The following is a 14,527-nucleotide window of genomic DNA, read 5'->3' as shown; positions in this document are numbered from 1 at the left end:
TAGTCTTACTGTAAAGCATTTTTTTCATTTAAATATCAGTGGAAGATACATTATAGTTATTGAAGGAAAGATTAAAGAAAGAGTTTATATGTGGCACAATAAAGCTGTATTATTTAAGCTGTCATGACTTAGTTGAGGGCTTTGAAGGTGGTGTTGCTTTCATGATATCCGTACTATGTACAGGCTTGCTAAATCCAATAAGAGAAAGTGAAAAATAATTCTAGACTTCTTACCCAGGTTACTGTTCTGTTCTTCAAAGTATTACTGAGGAAAGTTTGGCATAAGCTGGGACAGGAAATTGAAACCTGAATACTATTTTAAACTGATAGGGTTAAAGGCCTTTCTTTTACGCCAGCACACTTGTTCTTTTATTTGATACTTGAACTCTGAAAATTTTCTGTGACTTTCTAGGGAGAAGGAGGAGCAGCTGACTCGGGTGACAGAGGTACAGAGGCTGCAGGCCCAGCAGGCAGATGCTGCCCTGGAGGAGTTTAAGCGGCAGGTGGAGTTGAACTCAGAAAAAGTCTATGCTGAAATGAAACAGCAGGTGAGAAGGTCACAATGCCAGCCTTTCTGAAACTCTCTGTCTCAGTAGGATAGCATATTCTGATCTTATAATGCCAGAAACATGTTTCACTTGATAGTGCTACATCAAAATCTTTCACAATGTAGTGACTTTGCTAGCAAGTCAGAGGGGGCTGTTAGCAGTTGATTCATCTTTATAAGAAAGCCAGAATTGTCATTGTTACACGGCTATCTACAGTTGTATTACTGATTAGAGATTTTCCGGGATTCAGAGTAAAATGTGTTAGTTTATATACTTTTATGGAACAATGTCTATACTTTCGCACTTTTTCAACTTTGTCTCTCTGGCTATTCTTTTAGGGACATGTCGTCATTCTCCTATTAATGGGAATTTTGCAATGGTTTCAATAAGAACAGAGCCAGGCTCATTCTGATGGTGGTCACTGATGAGCAGATGACAGCAAAAGTGTTTTTCCCACTTGAAAATTACTATTAATGATAATTTATTTACATACTACTTAGTGTGCTAGTCATTTTACAGAACAAACTAGATGTAATGTATTGGCCCGAAGGAGCTAGGAGGAACAGTAGAGTGGGAAGGGATGAGAAATAAAGGGAGACACAGGTACATGGAGTGGCCTACTAATGTCATAAAAATGCTTATGGTATCTCAGTCTAGTGAATTGACCTGATCCATTCTGCCTTGCCAACTTGCCTCTTTAATGGGAAAATCCAGTTGTTTCTTATTACAGGATGATGTAGCATGAGACTTACAATGGATTTAAGGGGCAACTGGTGGTAAAGCATCCTGGTGAACACTTCTATAAAATAGAGATTGTTTCAGTTCTGAGGCTTTCCTCTTGCATTGGAGAGCAATATGGTCTTGTTGTGGAAGATGTGGTCTTGTTGCAGTTGCCACTTCTGACCGTCAATAGATCTCTGAAAAATATTATTTGTGCTTCAGCATTGTTTGGGATGAAAGGAGCTGTACGAATGTATGATACTATAAGAATCAACATTTTTCAACTGCTTAAAGGGATTGCTTCTGCATAATCCATGTACAGCGCAGAGAGATTCTTATGTGAAAAGTTTTTTTGTTTACTGTGTTGTTTCAGTATGAAATTGATTTGGTAAAATGATGGAAAAGGAGTAAACATTTTACAAATAATTACAGATCACTGAAATGAAATGTAGCATAAACATAATTGAGATAAATACTATTCAGATATATATATGTTATTCAGAAATCATTCGTATTAGTGGTGTGATATGAACCAAATATGGGTGAGAAACAAAGCAGTAGTGCTTTGCATGCAGCCTATATTTTTAACATTTGTTTTTGTTGTTGTGAAATGCTGGTTTTGCTTCTTGTAAAGTCTTCAGTGTAAAAGCAGCAGAGCTGTAAGGCATCTTCTGTTTTAAAAGTCTTGTACGGAGAGCCGATAATGGAATTATGAAATAAAAAAGCCGTGAGTCTGTTTTGAAAAGGCATCTTTTATTTTGCAAACTAGACCCCTGAGGGCAATAAAACAGGCCCTAAAATTTCAAAGTTACTGTCCTACATTTTTCTCTAATCTGAATCTCTCCTTTAGTTCCTCCAAGATTACTTAAATTAATAAATTTTACTTCTGCTCCAAGTGAGAAATGTATTTTAATTCTTATTGAAGATATGGTTTCATTGAGCCAGAAATTTACTTGTTTTCAAGAAAAAGTTTTCCCAAAATAATCCTGAAAATATATTCATCATGAAGACATTTGACAAGTTTTTTTTTAATTTCCTTTAAAAAAAAAAAAAAAAAAAAAAAAAGAAACAAAAAATTGAAATGCTCCAGGAAATTTAAAAATATATTTTACTGAATTCCGTAAAATTGCCATGTATTTTTTTCATTTTCTATGTGCTGAATACCATTCCATTTGTATGTTAAATACAGAAAGAGAAAATGTATTTAAGATAACCAAACTGTTCTTTCTTTCGGCTTCATTCATTGATGCCTCCTCAGTCCAGGTTCATGATACCTTCAGCTTCATCCAAAGTATTGGGTGGGCAGAGATGCAAAACCTGAAGTGTCCCTAGCCTTTGTTTGCCAGAAGCTGGGAATGGGTGACAGGGGATGGATCACTTGATGACTACCTCTTCTGTTCATTCCCTCTGAAGCGCCTGGAACTGGCCACTGTGAAGATAGGATAGTGGGCTGATAGACCATTGGTCTGACCCAGTATGGCAGTTTTTATATTCTTATTGAATTGTAGTGAGAGACTGCCTTATGACAAACAGTGGTTTCTGTGATCTTACTGAATGGAACTGGTGGATAGTGCTCAATAATTGACTGTTTTTGTTCATAAACAGATATCATGGTGTGAAACAACGGTAGAGAAAGAAATATAGAAGCTATCTAAGACAGTAAAATATTTGTGATTTATTTTAATTCACCAAAGGGAGAAAATGTTAATGGCCAAATTGTCAGAGGAGCTTTCTGACTGGCGCTGCAAAACCATACGTTCATGTAGGCAAATAGTCTCACCCGCATCCATTTACTCTCTATTTTCTGCAGTTGCTAGTTTTAAAATGAATAGTTTAGGATGCCTCATTGAAAATTTGACTGTATATCCTCTTCACTATAGCAGGCTGCCCTAGTTGTTGTCATCATTGTGATCTTCTCTTTCTTTATTATCTGTATTACGGTTTCGTCCAGAGAGCTGAAACAGAATTGGGGCTCTCTGTATTAGCAGTTGAATAAATAGATAGGAAAACCCTGCCTTGTCCTAGGGAGTTTACAGTTAGGGGCATGCAGATAATGGCTTCTGCTCAATATTGAACTGATTTTTACTGGCAAAGAAAGAATGACTCAAAGACCAAATCCTTTTAATTCCCTGCCTTAGATAACTGCATTTGACGTATAGCTTAGGAAGTGTCACTAGTCTAGTGCTAGCTACTGCTGTTTCGCTGTAATAATGCTGTCAGTGTAGACCTATTCTGGAGGAAGTTCTCCTCACCTGAGACACACTCACAACAAGATGGAACTTTGGGGATAGAGAGAGAGAAAAAATGGAAGAATTCTTTGTGTCTGGTACATAAAACCACCACCACCTATGGCATTATCCACCTGATATGTAAGACATTAGCAAGGTTGTTAAATGACATAATGATGAGAGAAATCCATCGCAAGTGAGGAACTGCAGAACAAATGCTTACACGACATTCTTTATTTGGCTTATCGGTGTGCTTGGTTATTACAGGAGTTCCAGTGCAGTATGAGATGTAATTTACTATGTGCTGTTATACTTAGGCCTGGGAAAATGAATTAAGCGATAGCCATAATTTTTAATCTCCATGATCTTATTGGTTTGTATCAGAGTCTTTGTTTAATTTTTGTGTGTTTTGCATACTGACTTGGATTGTTGTTTCCCTCATCGGGGTCTTATATTGTAGTTTCATAGACACTCAACACGCTAAGGTTAAGCAATGAAAAACTGTAATAGTGAAACACTGTGTAAAATGAAAAGGAGTACTTGTGGCACCTTAGAGACTAACCAATTTATTTGAGCATAAGCTTTTGTGAGCTACAGCTCACTTCATCGGATGCATACTGTGGAAAGTGTAGAAGATCTTTTTATACACACAAAGCATCAAAAATACCTCCCCCCACCCACTCTCCTGCTGGTAATAGCTTATCTAAAGTGATCACTCTCCTTACAATGTGTATGATAATCAAGTTGGGCCATTTCCAGCACAAATCCAGGTTTTCTCACTCCCCCTCCATCCCCCCCCACAAACCCACTCTCCTGCTGGTAACTGTGTAAAATGATATGCTAATTTAAAGAAATTTGTTCATAGCTGAGAATTTCTTTTTTTAACATAAGAACAGCAACACTGGGTCAGATCAAAGGTCCATCTCGCCCAGTATCCTGTCTTCCGACAGTGGCCAATGCCAGGTGCCCCAGAGGGAATGAACAGAGCAGGTGATCATGAAGTGATCCATCCTCTGTCACCCATTCCCAGCTTCTGGTAAATGGAGGCTAGGGACACCATCCCTGCCCATCCTGGCTAATAGCCATTGATGGACCTATCCTTCATGAATTTATCTAGTTCTTTTTTGAACTAGATATGCAGTAAAACTTCACATTTTTATTGTTTGAACTGACCAACTGTTAAACATTTTGTCTGTATGTATATTTCAGATATTATTCATTTAAGGCAGAATTCTGAGTAGTTTTACAGCATGAGTAGTCTGTGACTTCTGTAAGTAGTAAGGTACTATTCAACATGAATAAGAGCATCAGAATATGGTCCTTAATGTTAAAACTTAAATGTATTGAGGCAAAATCTGCACTCAATTAAACCAGTGTAAATCTGGACTGACTCCATTGAACCTAGACTATAGGAACCATTTGGGGCCAGTAGGCAAAGGGGGAGGTTGTGCTACCCACCTTTTACTCCCATTGATTTTGTGAGAGCTGTAGGTTATCAACACCTATGGATATCAGGCCCACAATGAACAAATAGGTACATTTAGAGCTGATAAGTATTACCTTACGTGGAGGTAGTCCTATTGATTGTTGATGACTATTATAAAATTTTAGTATTATGCAAATTATTTGATATGTGAGAGCTGTGCTGTGCTTGTCTGAGTAAATGTTTATGTAGTGGTTTAGGAGAAGATTTTTGACAAAGGAATTTTTTGTGCGTGTAGAACTTACACTGTTGATAATAGGCATTCCGTTAATGTATGGTCTAACCTTACTTTGCTCACAGTACAACAGAAATACGTCTGCATCTGGACATCATTTATTAACACTTGATCCACATGATTGTTGTGGTAAAACTTGACGTTTTTGGGAGAATCAGCATTTTGGCAACTCTTTGATTTAAAGCAAATTTCCAGCCATCTAACTAGCTCCCCCCACCTCCCCAAATGCTGCCCATTTGATTTTGAAATGCTTAATTAGGCACAGTAGAATGTCTGTTTATTTCTTCTACTTTATTGGTAAGAATTAGATTGATAATACAGTTTTGCCTTGAAATACCTTGACAATTTCTGGTTTAATGCTGACATTTTCAATGTGCTTTTTTTTAATTGATGATTGTGGAAAAAAAAATCCTTAACACAAGTGCCCATTTACCATTGGTGATTTGTCTGTGAAGGATTGAAATGAATTGAAGTGAAAGTGGCAAAGTATATGGGCATATTTCAAAGGATCATGTTATTACTTAGAAAGTAGTCTCTAATAGCAGAAAAAATTAGAGTATTTTTGAAAGTTTTGGTGGAGAGTATTAAATGGATGTTGCATCTACTAAGAATTATCTTCTTTGGATTTACTGTTTAATGAGAGCCTCGTGCCAAGCTTTTTGTGACCATATAGAGGAGTAGAAGCAAGTAAGAATCCTTCTTTCCCTTGCATGGCCACTTAAGATCTGCTTGAATTGCAGCTCTGGCACTAGGGGAGAGAACAAAGGGCAAAATGCTTCCCTTCAGAGCAGAGAGGGCACGGACAATAGATGGAGCAATGATTTTTCCTATGCAGGCTCCAGCCAGTGGATCTGACTGGCCACTTGGAGAAGATTGTGGTGCACCCCACAAAAGTGTGTCACAAATTACTCTCCGGTCTCTTGGGTACATGTACACAGCCTGCTGCAAGCCTGGCGGCAAGCCTCCCAGCCCAGGTCGACAGACTTGGCTGCGGGGTTTGAGCTGCCTCTTTAAAAATAACTATGTAGATGGCACTTTGAAGTTGCATCTTGGGCTAGAACTTGGGCTTTGAAGACTACCCCCTTCTGTAGGCTTCAGAGCTTGAGCACCAGCCTCCAGCATGGTTTACACAGCTATTTGTAGTGCGGTAGTGTGATCCTGAGTTTGTCAGCCCTGGCTGGGAGGCTTGCTGCTGCGGTCTGGTAGCTCTGAAACACAATGCCACCGCTTACTCTGAGGTGCTCAAGTAGCACAGTCTACCCCTGGGTTTCTAACATAGCTCTGTGGGATTAATTATACCAAATTTACACAAGTTGACTAATTCCTTTGCTTTCAGTGGGGCTCCTTTCAGAGTAAGGTACTGTACTACCCAGTGTGACAAGTGTGGCAGAATTGGGCCCTATATGTTCATCCTATAAACCTGGAAAACTCAGATGTCAATTGAACATTCCTTCTTGACAGAGAAAATCAGTTTATTAAGCATATAGCACAATTTTCTGTATAACAAGTATTTCAAGGCTATTTTTTTTCAGCTAAGACATGTCAAACCATGTTGTAAATGTTGATAGCATGTGGCAGTCATGCCTTCTAAACTTCTAAGTTATCAAGCAGTTCAGAATATAGGGACTGTTTTTGAGAGGTACTGAACTCTTCAAACTCTCATTGACTTCAGTGAGGCTTGCAGGTTATGAACCTCTTGGGGTCAAGTTCATAAAGAGTAAATGATAATGTAAGACGTAGGAAACTATGCTACAGTGACTAAGCTTCAAGTAGTACTTCAGAGAAACAATACTGAAGCTCTCTTTTCACCCGTCCTTTCTCATTTCCCCTCCACACATGCACCCAATTCTCAGATAAGCTACATACATTCTTCCAAAGACAAAGTGATATAATATTGGAGCAAATGCCATTGCTTTCTCCTAGTTGGATAGAGCATAGAATGACCTACCGACATCATAAAATGGAATCTTTAGTAACTATAGCAACACTGGATTCTGAAAATAGTCACTGCAAATATTAAACTTCTGAAATCCTCTTTTCATTATAATGTTAATTAAGGAAGTAACAAATGGAGTGGGGTCTGGTATTATCAGTTAGTATAATTGATATTTGGTTTATTTATTCATGTAATTTATGACTTTGTGAAATTACTTGCAATCTGCTTCTTATTTTTCAATAAGCTCATGGTTATTAAGTCATCTGATGTCCATTAGATGGGTGACTGAAACAATTTCAACTTTAAACTCAGTTTTGTTTTTTCCTGATCTAGGTGGCTGTCCTGTGACAAAACTTCATTTATTGGTGTTTATGTGGGTATAAATATAGCTGATATTTTCATACATGCTTCTTCAAGTGTTAGCCAATTGATTTTAATAGCATACATTGCATGCTACAACAAAGACAAAGGCAGAAAAATCAGACTGGTTTATAGAAGTCTAGATTAAAAGCACTGTATACACATCACTCACAAAAGAAAAGTATTTACAAAGCCAAATAGTAACTGCCAAAAAATGAATAAACAGAATTTGTGACAATATTTTGGCTCTAGTATTTGTTGGGATTGGCAAATGAGAATCAAAAAACCTCATTGCACTTGTGGCCAATATGCATACTCTGTGCTAGAGATTAAATAACAGAAACATATTGTTTTATTTGTAGAGTTTATCTAATATATTACTTTATTTGTATACACTTTCTGTGTCAATTTTTAGAACCTTTTCATTATTAAAAAGATGATTCTGTTAATATTTTGGACTTTATTTTGCTTTAGTTTTTCATTTTTGTAAAGTTTAGTTGGGGAAAACTAAGGGGCCTCCCTTTCTTTGGTGTATGAGATGGGGAAATAATGGGCTACAAGGATGGGTCCAAACTGGATTAGGAGGAGAGAGAACGTGGTGATAGCAACCGAGGTTCCTTTTTTAAGGGCTTACTCGGGGGACACGGAAGAGAGGCCTTGCTGTTTGTGCTCCACCTGCAGCCCAGTGACCTCTGTTCACCCTCAGTGCTGCAGTTTGTCCGCTTCCTATATCTGGGAAAACAATTCCTGGCCATGCATCTTTCCCTTTACTTGAGATAACTTTTAATTAAAATGGCTTCCCCATTGTTAGTGATCACTTTCCTCCTCCTTATCTGGCTTAGAAGTGGCATTTGAGCCCATTGGCAAATACATCTATGGGCATTCTTTTAGGCCAAATAGGAATTTTAGCTTGGGGTACAGAAATTCATTGTTGTTTTTCTTCTGGTATAGCTGATGGACTTGCAGCAGAAAGTGGATTCCTGATAGCTATATTCCCCTTCTCTCCTCTGCCCCCTTTAGGGAGGTACTGCTACTTAGGTTGGGAACTAGATCTAAAAGGAATTGGTGGGTAAGAAGTGCGGTATCGTATTGTATGTACATAAACCTTGGACACGTGACACAGAGATGATAGTTGTGCTTTTGATACAAAAGCCTTTGTTAACTGAGTTATGAAATTGCTTCCTTTATTACCATATAGGGGAATCTGTGTGATCGTTATTCATAGGCAATGACTGTTTTCAGAGAACTTGCTGCCAAATAATTCTCGTTTAAGGTTCTTTACTGATTTTAAGATAAATGTATTTTAAATGTATAGTTTGTGCATCCAACTCAGAGCATTACTTTCACTAAATTTTCAACAAACAGTATATTTTTAAATAAAGTATTTTTAGTCGTGTATATATAATATTCAGTTGATTTTTGTGGGGTGTTACAACTATTGAATGAAAAATAAGACCTTGCATGCTAATCAGAAACAGGTGATATATTTGTGTAATTAACTAATGATCCTCAACATACTGATATGTTCATTTCCTTACAAATGGGGATTTTTTATTATTGACTTTTATCTTTAGGTCTTTGATTAACCATCATCTATCAAAAATGTGTCAAAATGTTTTTGAAGCTATGCATTTAAAAACTAAATATTCCCTTTGTTTACCTTGTAGATGGAAAAGGTGGAATCAGATCTAAGCAGATCAAAATCTCTCCGTGAAAAGCAGTCAAAAGAATTCTCTTGGCAGTTTGAAGAACTCAAACAAAGATATGAGCAACAGGTCAGTCTGCCATTTTTATTTGGTGGGACAAGGTGGGTGAGGTAATATTTTTTATTGTACCAACTAGTCTTGGTGAAAGAGACAAGCATTTGAGCTACAAATAGCTGAAGAAAGCGTGTCTCTTTCACCAACAAAAGTTAGTCCAGTAAAAGATATTATCTCACCATTTTGTCTCTCTAGGATCCTGGGACCAACACAGCTACGTTTTTATTTGGTGGCATTTGTCTTTTCTGTGTAGTCAGTTCCAGCATCCAGCCTACTCTTGGTCTGACTTGCTCATTATGTTGGCATTCTTTCCTTTCTGTCAAAGCTGGCTACTCTGTTTGCAAAGCCATGCATTAAATACAAAAGCTCCTTGTTTCCTCTACATCTACTTTTCTATCTCTGGGCACTGACTGTTTCCTAAAGGATTCCCAGCCCTACAAAAATAAAAAATGCATTTATAAAAAAAATAAAATGGCTTGACTGCCCCTGTCTATTTTTTCTCTTATCAAAAAGTTAGATAATTTAGTTTTAGTCTAGTCTTGTTTTTAATATTTTTATTCATTTTTTGGCACAAGCTATGTTTTTAGAAAAGATTCTTATTTAAGTGGTTTTGATAGATTATCATTTTAAAGATGTAATAAGCCTTTCCAATGCTTAATTTTGATAGGCAGTTACAGTAACTCTCTGGCTTACAGGATGCAATAGCTTGCTTCTGCTTATTGTAGGAAGCTTCTTATATTTCTGTTCCTTTCCCTTTCACAACTACTCTGGCTCTTCAGTAAAACCTTTTGGGGGCTGAGAGGATTGAGCCATTTTATGGGCTGCAGCAGCATTATTATCTTCTAAATAAAGGACTTCTTTCTGATTTACAGCAATGATATGATAGCTCCATAAGCTGCAGGTAATCCATTATCTAGATTTTTGAGCTAATACAAATTTTATTTCCATGAGGGAAACCTAGATTCCGTTCCCTGCCCAGGTTTGTGTTTCCAGGCTGGCATGAGCAGGACGTATTGCAGAGGCAACACATTCAGCCCTCAGAAGTATGAGAAGAGACCACCCTGGCTTAACCAGGAGATCTTCAATGATCTAAAAATCAAAAGAGAGTCTACAAAAAGTGGAAACTAGGTCAAATTACAAAGGCTGAATATAAAGAATTAACACACGTATGTAAGGACAAAACTAGAATGGTCAAGGCACAAAACCAGATCAAACTAGCTAGAGACATAAAGAGTAATAAGAAAACATTTTACAAGTACGTTAGAAGCAATAGGAAGACCAAGGACAGGGTAGACCCGTTACTCGATGGGGGCGGGGGGCGGAAATAATAACAGAAAATGTGGAAATGGCTGAGGTGCTTAATGACTTCTTTGTTTTGGTTTTCACCAAAAAGGTTGGTGGTGATCGGACTTCTAACATAGTGAATACCAGTGAAAATGAGGTAGGATCAGAAGAGGCTAAAATAGGGGAAGAACAAGTTAAAAATTACTTAGACAAATTAGATGTCTTCAAGTCACCAGGGCCTCATGAAATGCATCCTAGAATACTCAAGGAGCTGACTGAGGAGATATCTGAGCCATTAGCGATTATCTTTGAAAAGTCATGGAAGACTGGAGAGATTCTAGACGACTGGAAAGGGGCAAATATAGTTCCAATCTATAAAAAGGGAAATAAGTACAACCCAGGGAATTACAGGCCAGTCAGCTTATCTTCTGTACCCGGAAAGATAATGGAGAAAATAACTAAGCAATCAGTTTACAAACACTAGAAGATAATAAGGTGATAAATGACCGCATGGATTTGTCAAAAACAAATCGTATCAAACCAACCTGATAGCTTTCTTTGAGAAGGTAACAAGCCTTGTGGATGGGGGGAGCGGTAGACATGGTGTATCTTGACTTTAGTAAAGCTTTTGATACAGTCTTGCATGACCTTATAAACGAATGAGGGAAATGCAACCTAGATGGAACTACTATAAGGTGGGTGCAAAACTGGTTGGAAAACCATTCCCAGAAAGTAGTTATCAGTGGTTCACAGTCATGCTGAAAGGACATAATGAGTGGGGTCCCGCAGGGATAGGTTCTGGGTCCGGTTCTATTCCATATCTTCATCAGTGATTGAGATAATGGCAGTATGCTTGTAAAGTTTGCGGACGATACCAAGCTGGGAGAGGTTGCAACTGCTTTGGAGAGTAGGATTAAAATTCAAAATGATCTGGACAAACTGGAGAAATGGTCTGAAGTAAATAGGATGACATTCAATAAGGACAAATGCAAAGTACTCCACTTAGGAAGGAACAATCAGTTGCACACATACAAAATGGGAAATGACTGCCTAGGAAGGAGTATTCCAGAAAGGGATCTGGGGGTCATAGTGGACCACAAGCTAAATGTGAGTCAACAGTGTAATACTGTTGCAAAGAAAGCGAACATCCTTCTGGAGTAAGGAGCCAGGAGTAAGCAAGACACAAGAAGTAATTCTTCCGCTTTACTCTGCGCTGATTAGGCCTCAACTATAGTATTGTGTCCAGTCTGGGTGTCACGTTTCAGGAAGGATGTGGACAAATTGGAGAGAATCCAGAGAAGAGTGACAAAAATGATTAAAGGTCTAGAAAACATTGAAAAAAATGGGTTTGTTTAGTCTGGAAAAGAGAAGACTGAGGCGGGACATAACAGTTTTCAAGTACGTAAATGGTTGTTACAAGGAGGAGGGAGAAAAATTGTTCTTCTTAACCTCTGAGGATAGAACAAGAAGCAATGGACTTAAATTGCAGCAAGGGAGGTTTAGGTTCAACATTAGGAAAAACTTCCCAACTGTCAGAGTGGTTAAGCACTGGAATAAATTGCCTAGGGAGGTTGTGGAATCTCCATCATTGGAGATTTTTAAGAGCAGGTTAGACAAACACCTGTCAGGGATGGTCTAGATAATACTTAGTCCTGCCGTGAGTGCAGGGGACTGGACTAGATGACCTCTCGAGGTCCCTTCCAGTTCTATGATTCTGTGACATTTGGGTTGCCTCACTATATCTAGAAGGGTCTCTGGGTTGAGCAGTTAAGGGATGGGATAGCTTTACTAGGTCCTGAAGGAGGGTCCTCTCCAGAGCTTGGGTGGAACAATAATGCTTCTGTTATGTCACTTTGATGGTAAATTGAATTAAAGAGACTAGATGGTTTCAAATCAGAGTCTGACACATCCCCAGACAGAATTGTCATGGTTACCAGTCATGATGTCACTGTATACTGTGAAGGGTTTGACTGACACATAATGTAACTATAGTAACATACAGGTATGACGGCTTTATATTGTCACATTGGAACAATTATAGCTATAAATACCTATGATTCTCTCATTTTTATTTTACCAATGGTTCAGGAATAGTCAGGGTTCCACTTTTTTTTTAATTCAAATTTTGTGTCACAGTTGGACTCCTGTTTGTACAGAGCCCATCAGTAAAAGCATAGTTACAATTCCTGTCCATCACAATTAAAAGCTACCTGTAGTAAATGGATAGGGAGCACTGATGTGTTTACCCTATTGCTAGTAGAGCATGGGAATAAGTTTTTGTTTCTTACACATGCAGAGACCATTGCAGAGGTTACTTGCATTAGTGGGGAAAAGCTTGATCTGATGATTAAGGAGGTTACAGAGACAAATAAGATAGCAAGGAAGTTGCATGCACCAGAGCCTAGGGATGGAGTAAATTAGTGTATATAGACTAAGATGAAACTCTGTACAGCAGCAACCAGGCTATGTGTAGTAAATCAAAATCTTCAGGAGCACAAGCAGTAGCAGATCATTTTTCTTACAAAAGTAAAGAAGATTGTGTTGTATTGGCCATCGAAATTGCTTTAGTCCAAGGTCATGTTTGAATTCAAGCTTTGGTGTTATGTGGTAGTTTGACATATTGTAATAATCTGGATGCCTTATCTAATTTTTCAATTATGATTAGATAGTTATTGCTACTGTGCTCCATCTATAGTAGAGTCGTCTTGGGAGAGTGAAGGCTTTACTTCATCATGGTATCTGTTTAAGGTACATACTGTAAGATGAACTAACACGAGGTTTCTGGGCCCACTGATACAGTTGAGTGGCAATGACAGTTGGTCTGCTGACTTTAAATGGCTACTTTTCTCTTATGACAGAGTTCTAAGTCAACTCTAAGAACAATCTGAAGATCTTATAACCCTTGATCTAAAAGTCAAAACAGAATCTCAAAGCTCTGTGTTTCCCAGTTGAATAGGTTTTGTTGTTGACTAGTGTGAAGATTATTTTTACTATTTCACCTTTATAGACCAAGATCGTATGTCATAAAAACGGGAGGGACTGTTATACCATGTTACTTGAAGTCTGTGATCACTTTCCGTCTTTAACTAGTTGTGTGATGTTGCTGGGCACTGCTTAAACAGTTGTCACATTTGACTCTAGAAGTTTTGGAAATAATCCTGCATTGCTGAGCATGGTGGTTTCTTCAAGTAAACAGCGCTATGCTCAGCAGTAAGTGTTCCGTAGTGGGCATCCCATTTTTTACTCTTTTCATTATGTAGCCTAACACCTGCTGTGTGACATCTTGGTAAAAGGCAACATTAATTTCCGCAGTAGTAATATTGGAGTACAGTTTCAGAAATTGCAGACCAGAGTTTATCTTGCTTTCATACTGGCTTAGCAATCAGATCATTAATTAATCATTCACTAATTTAAATTGTTCTTTAGATTTCATTTTAAAGCTCATATTAAAATGGGGGGAATTAGTTCACAATCCCATACATTGGATTCTGATATGCTAGTGTTAGTAAATTGCTCTTCAATAAAGTGGCTCAGAAATGCCAAAGATACTTGAAAAAGTTCATTTTGAAATGAAGATTTTGGGACAGATTTTATGTTCATCCACAGCTCTGCTCATCGCAGGAATGGAGTAGGGGCCAAAGGTGGCTTTAATCCCCCTGTTGTTTCTCTCCACCTTTGCAATCTGTCCAAGGGACCTGCCTGGCCACCAGTGTAAATTAGGGAAGTGCGAGGACTAACTGCTCCAACTTATGCTCAGCCAAGAATAACTATGCTATCTTCTCCCCAGCATCCTTCTTACATCAGGTGTGATTGCTGCAGGTGTTTGGTATAGATCCTTTCCAGTAGGTCTGCTCAAGTAGGACATGAATATTCTTTGGGGATGGTTTCAGCAGTTATAATGACCTCTTTACACCATCAGAGTGACATAAAGGAGCTGGAGTGAAATTTTTTTGCATTTTAGATGTAGGGTAGAT

At 38.1% G+C, this 14,527-nt stretch overlaps 1 protein-coding gene across 9 annotated transcripts in view; it reads left to right on the top strand.

Moving 5' to 3' along the window:
• The window catches only part of CEP112 (centrosomal protein 112), a 360,739-nt gene that overhangs the window by 149,108 nt on the left and 197,104 nt on the right, over positions 1–14,527 (top strand). For all 9 annotated transcript variants that reach the window (XR_005227706.2, XM_007055085.4, XM_037914553.2 and 6 more), the window contains 2 exons: positions 412–547; positions 9,177–9,284. Coding sequence is in view for 8 of the 9 variants with exons in the window: in XM_007055085.4 (XP_007055147.2) it covers positions 412–547; positions 9,177–9,284 (244 nt within the window). In the remaining variant the exon portion in view is untranslated. The remainder of the gene's footprint in view (positions 1–411; positions 548–9,176; positions 9,285–14,527) is intronic.

Source organism: Chelonia mydas, chromosome 14 (assembly GCF_015237465.2).
Source record: "Chelonia mydas isolate rCheMyd1 chromosome 14, rCheMyd1.pri.v2, whole genome shotgun sequence".
Classification (NCBI taxonomy): domain Eukaryota; kingdom Metazoa; phylum Chordata; order Testudines; family Cheloniidae; genus Chelonia; species Chelonia mydas.
Note: the sequence above shows the minus strand (reverse complement) of the source record. Positions and strands in the feature narration are given on the sequence as shown.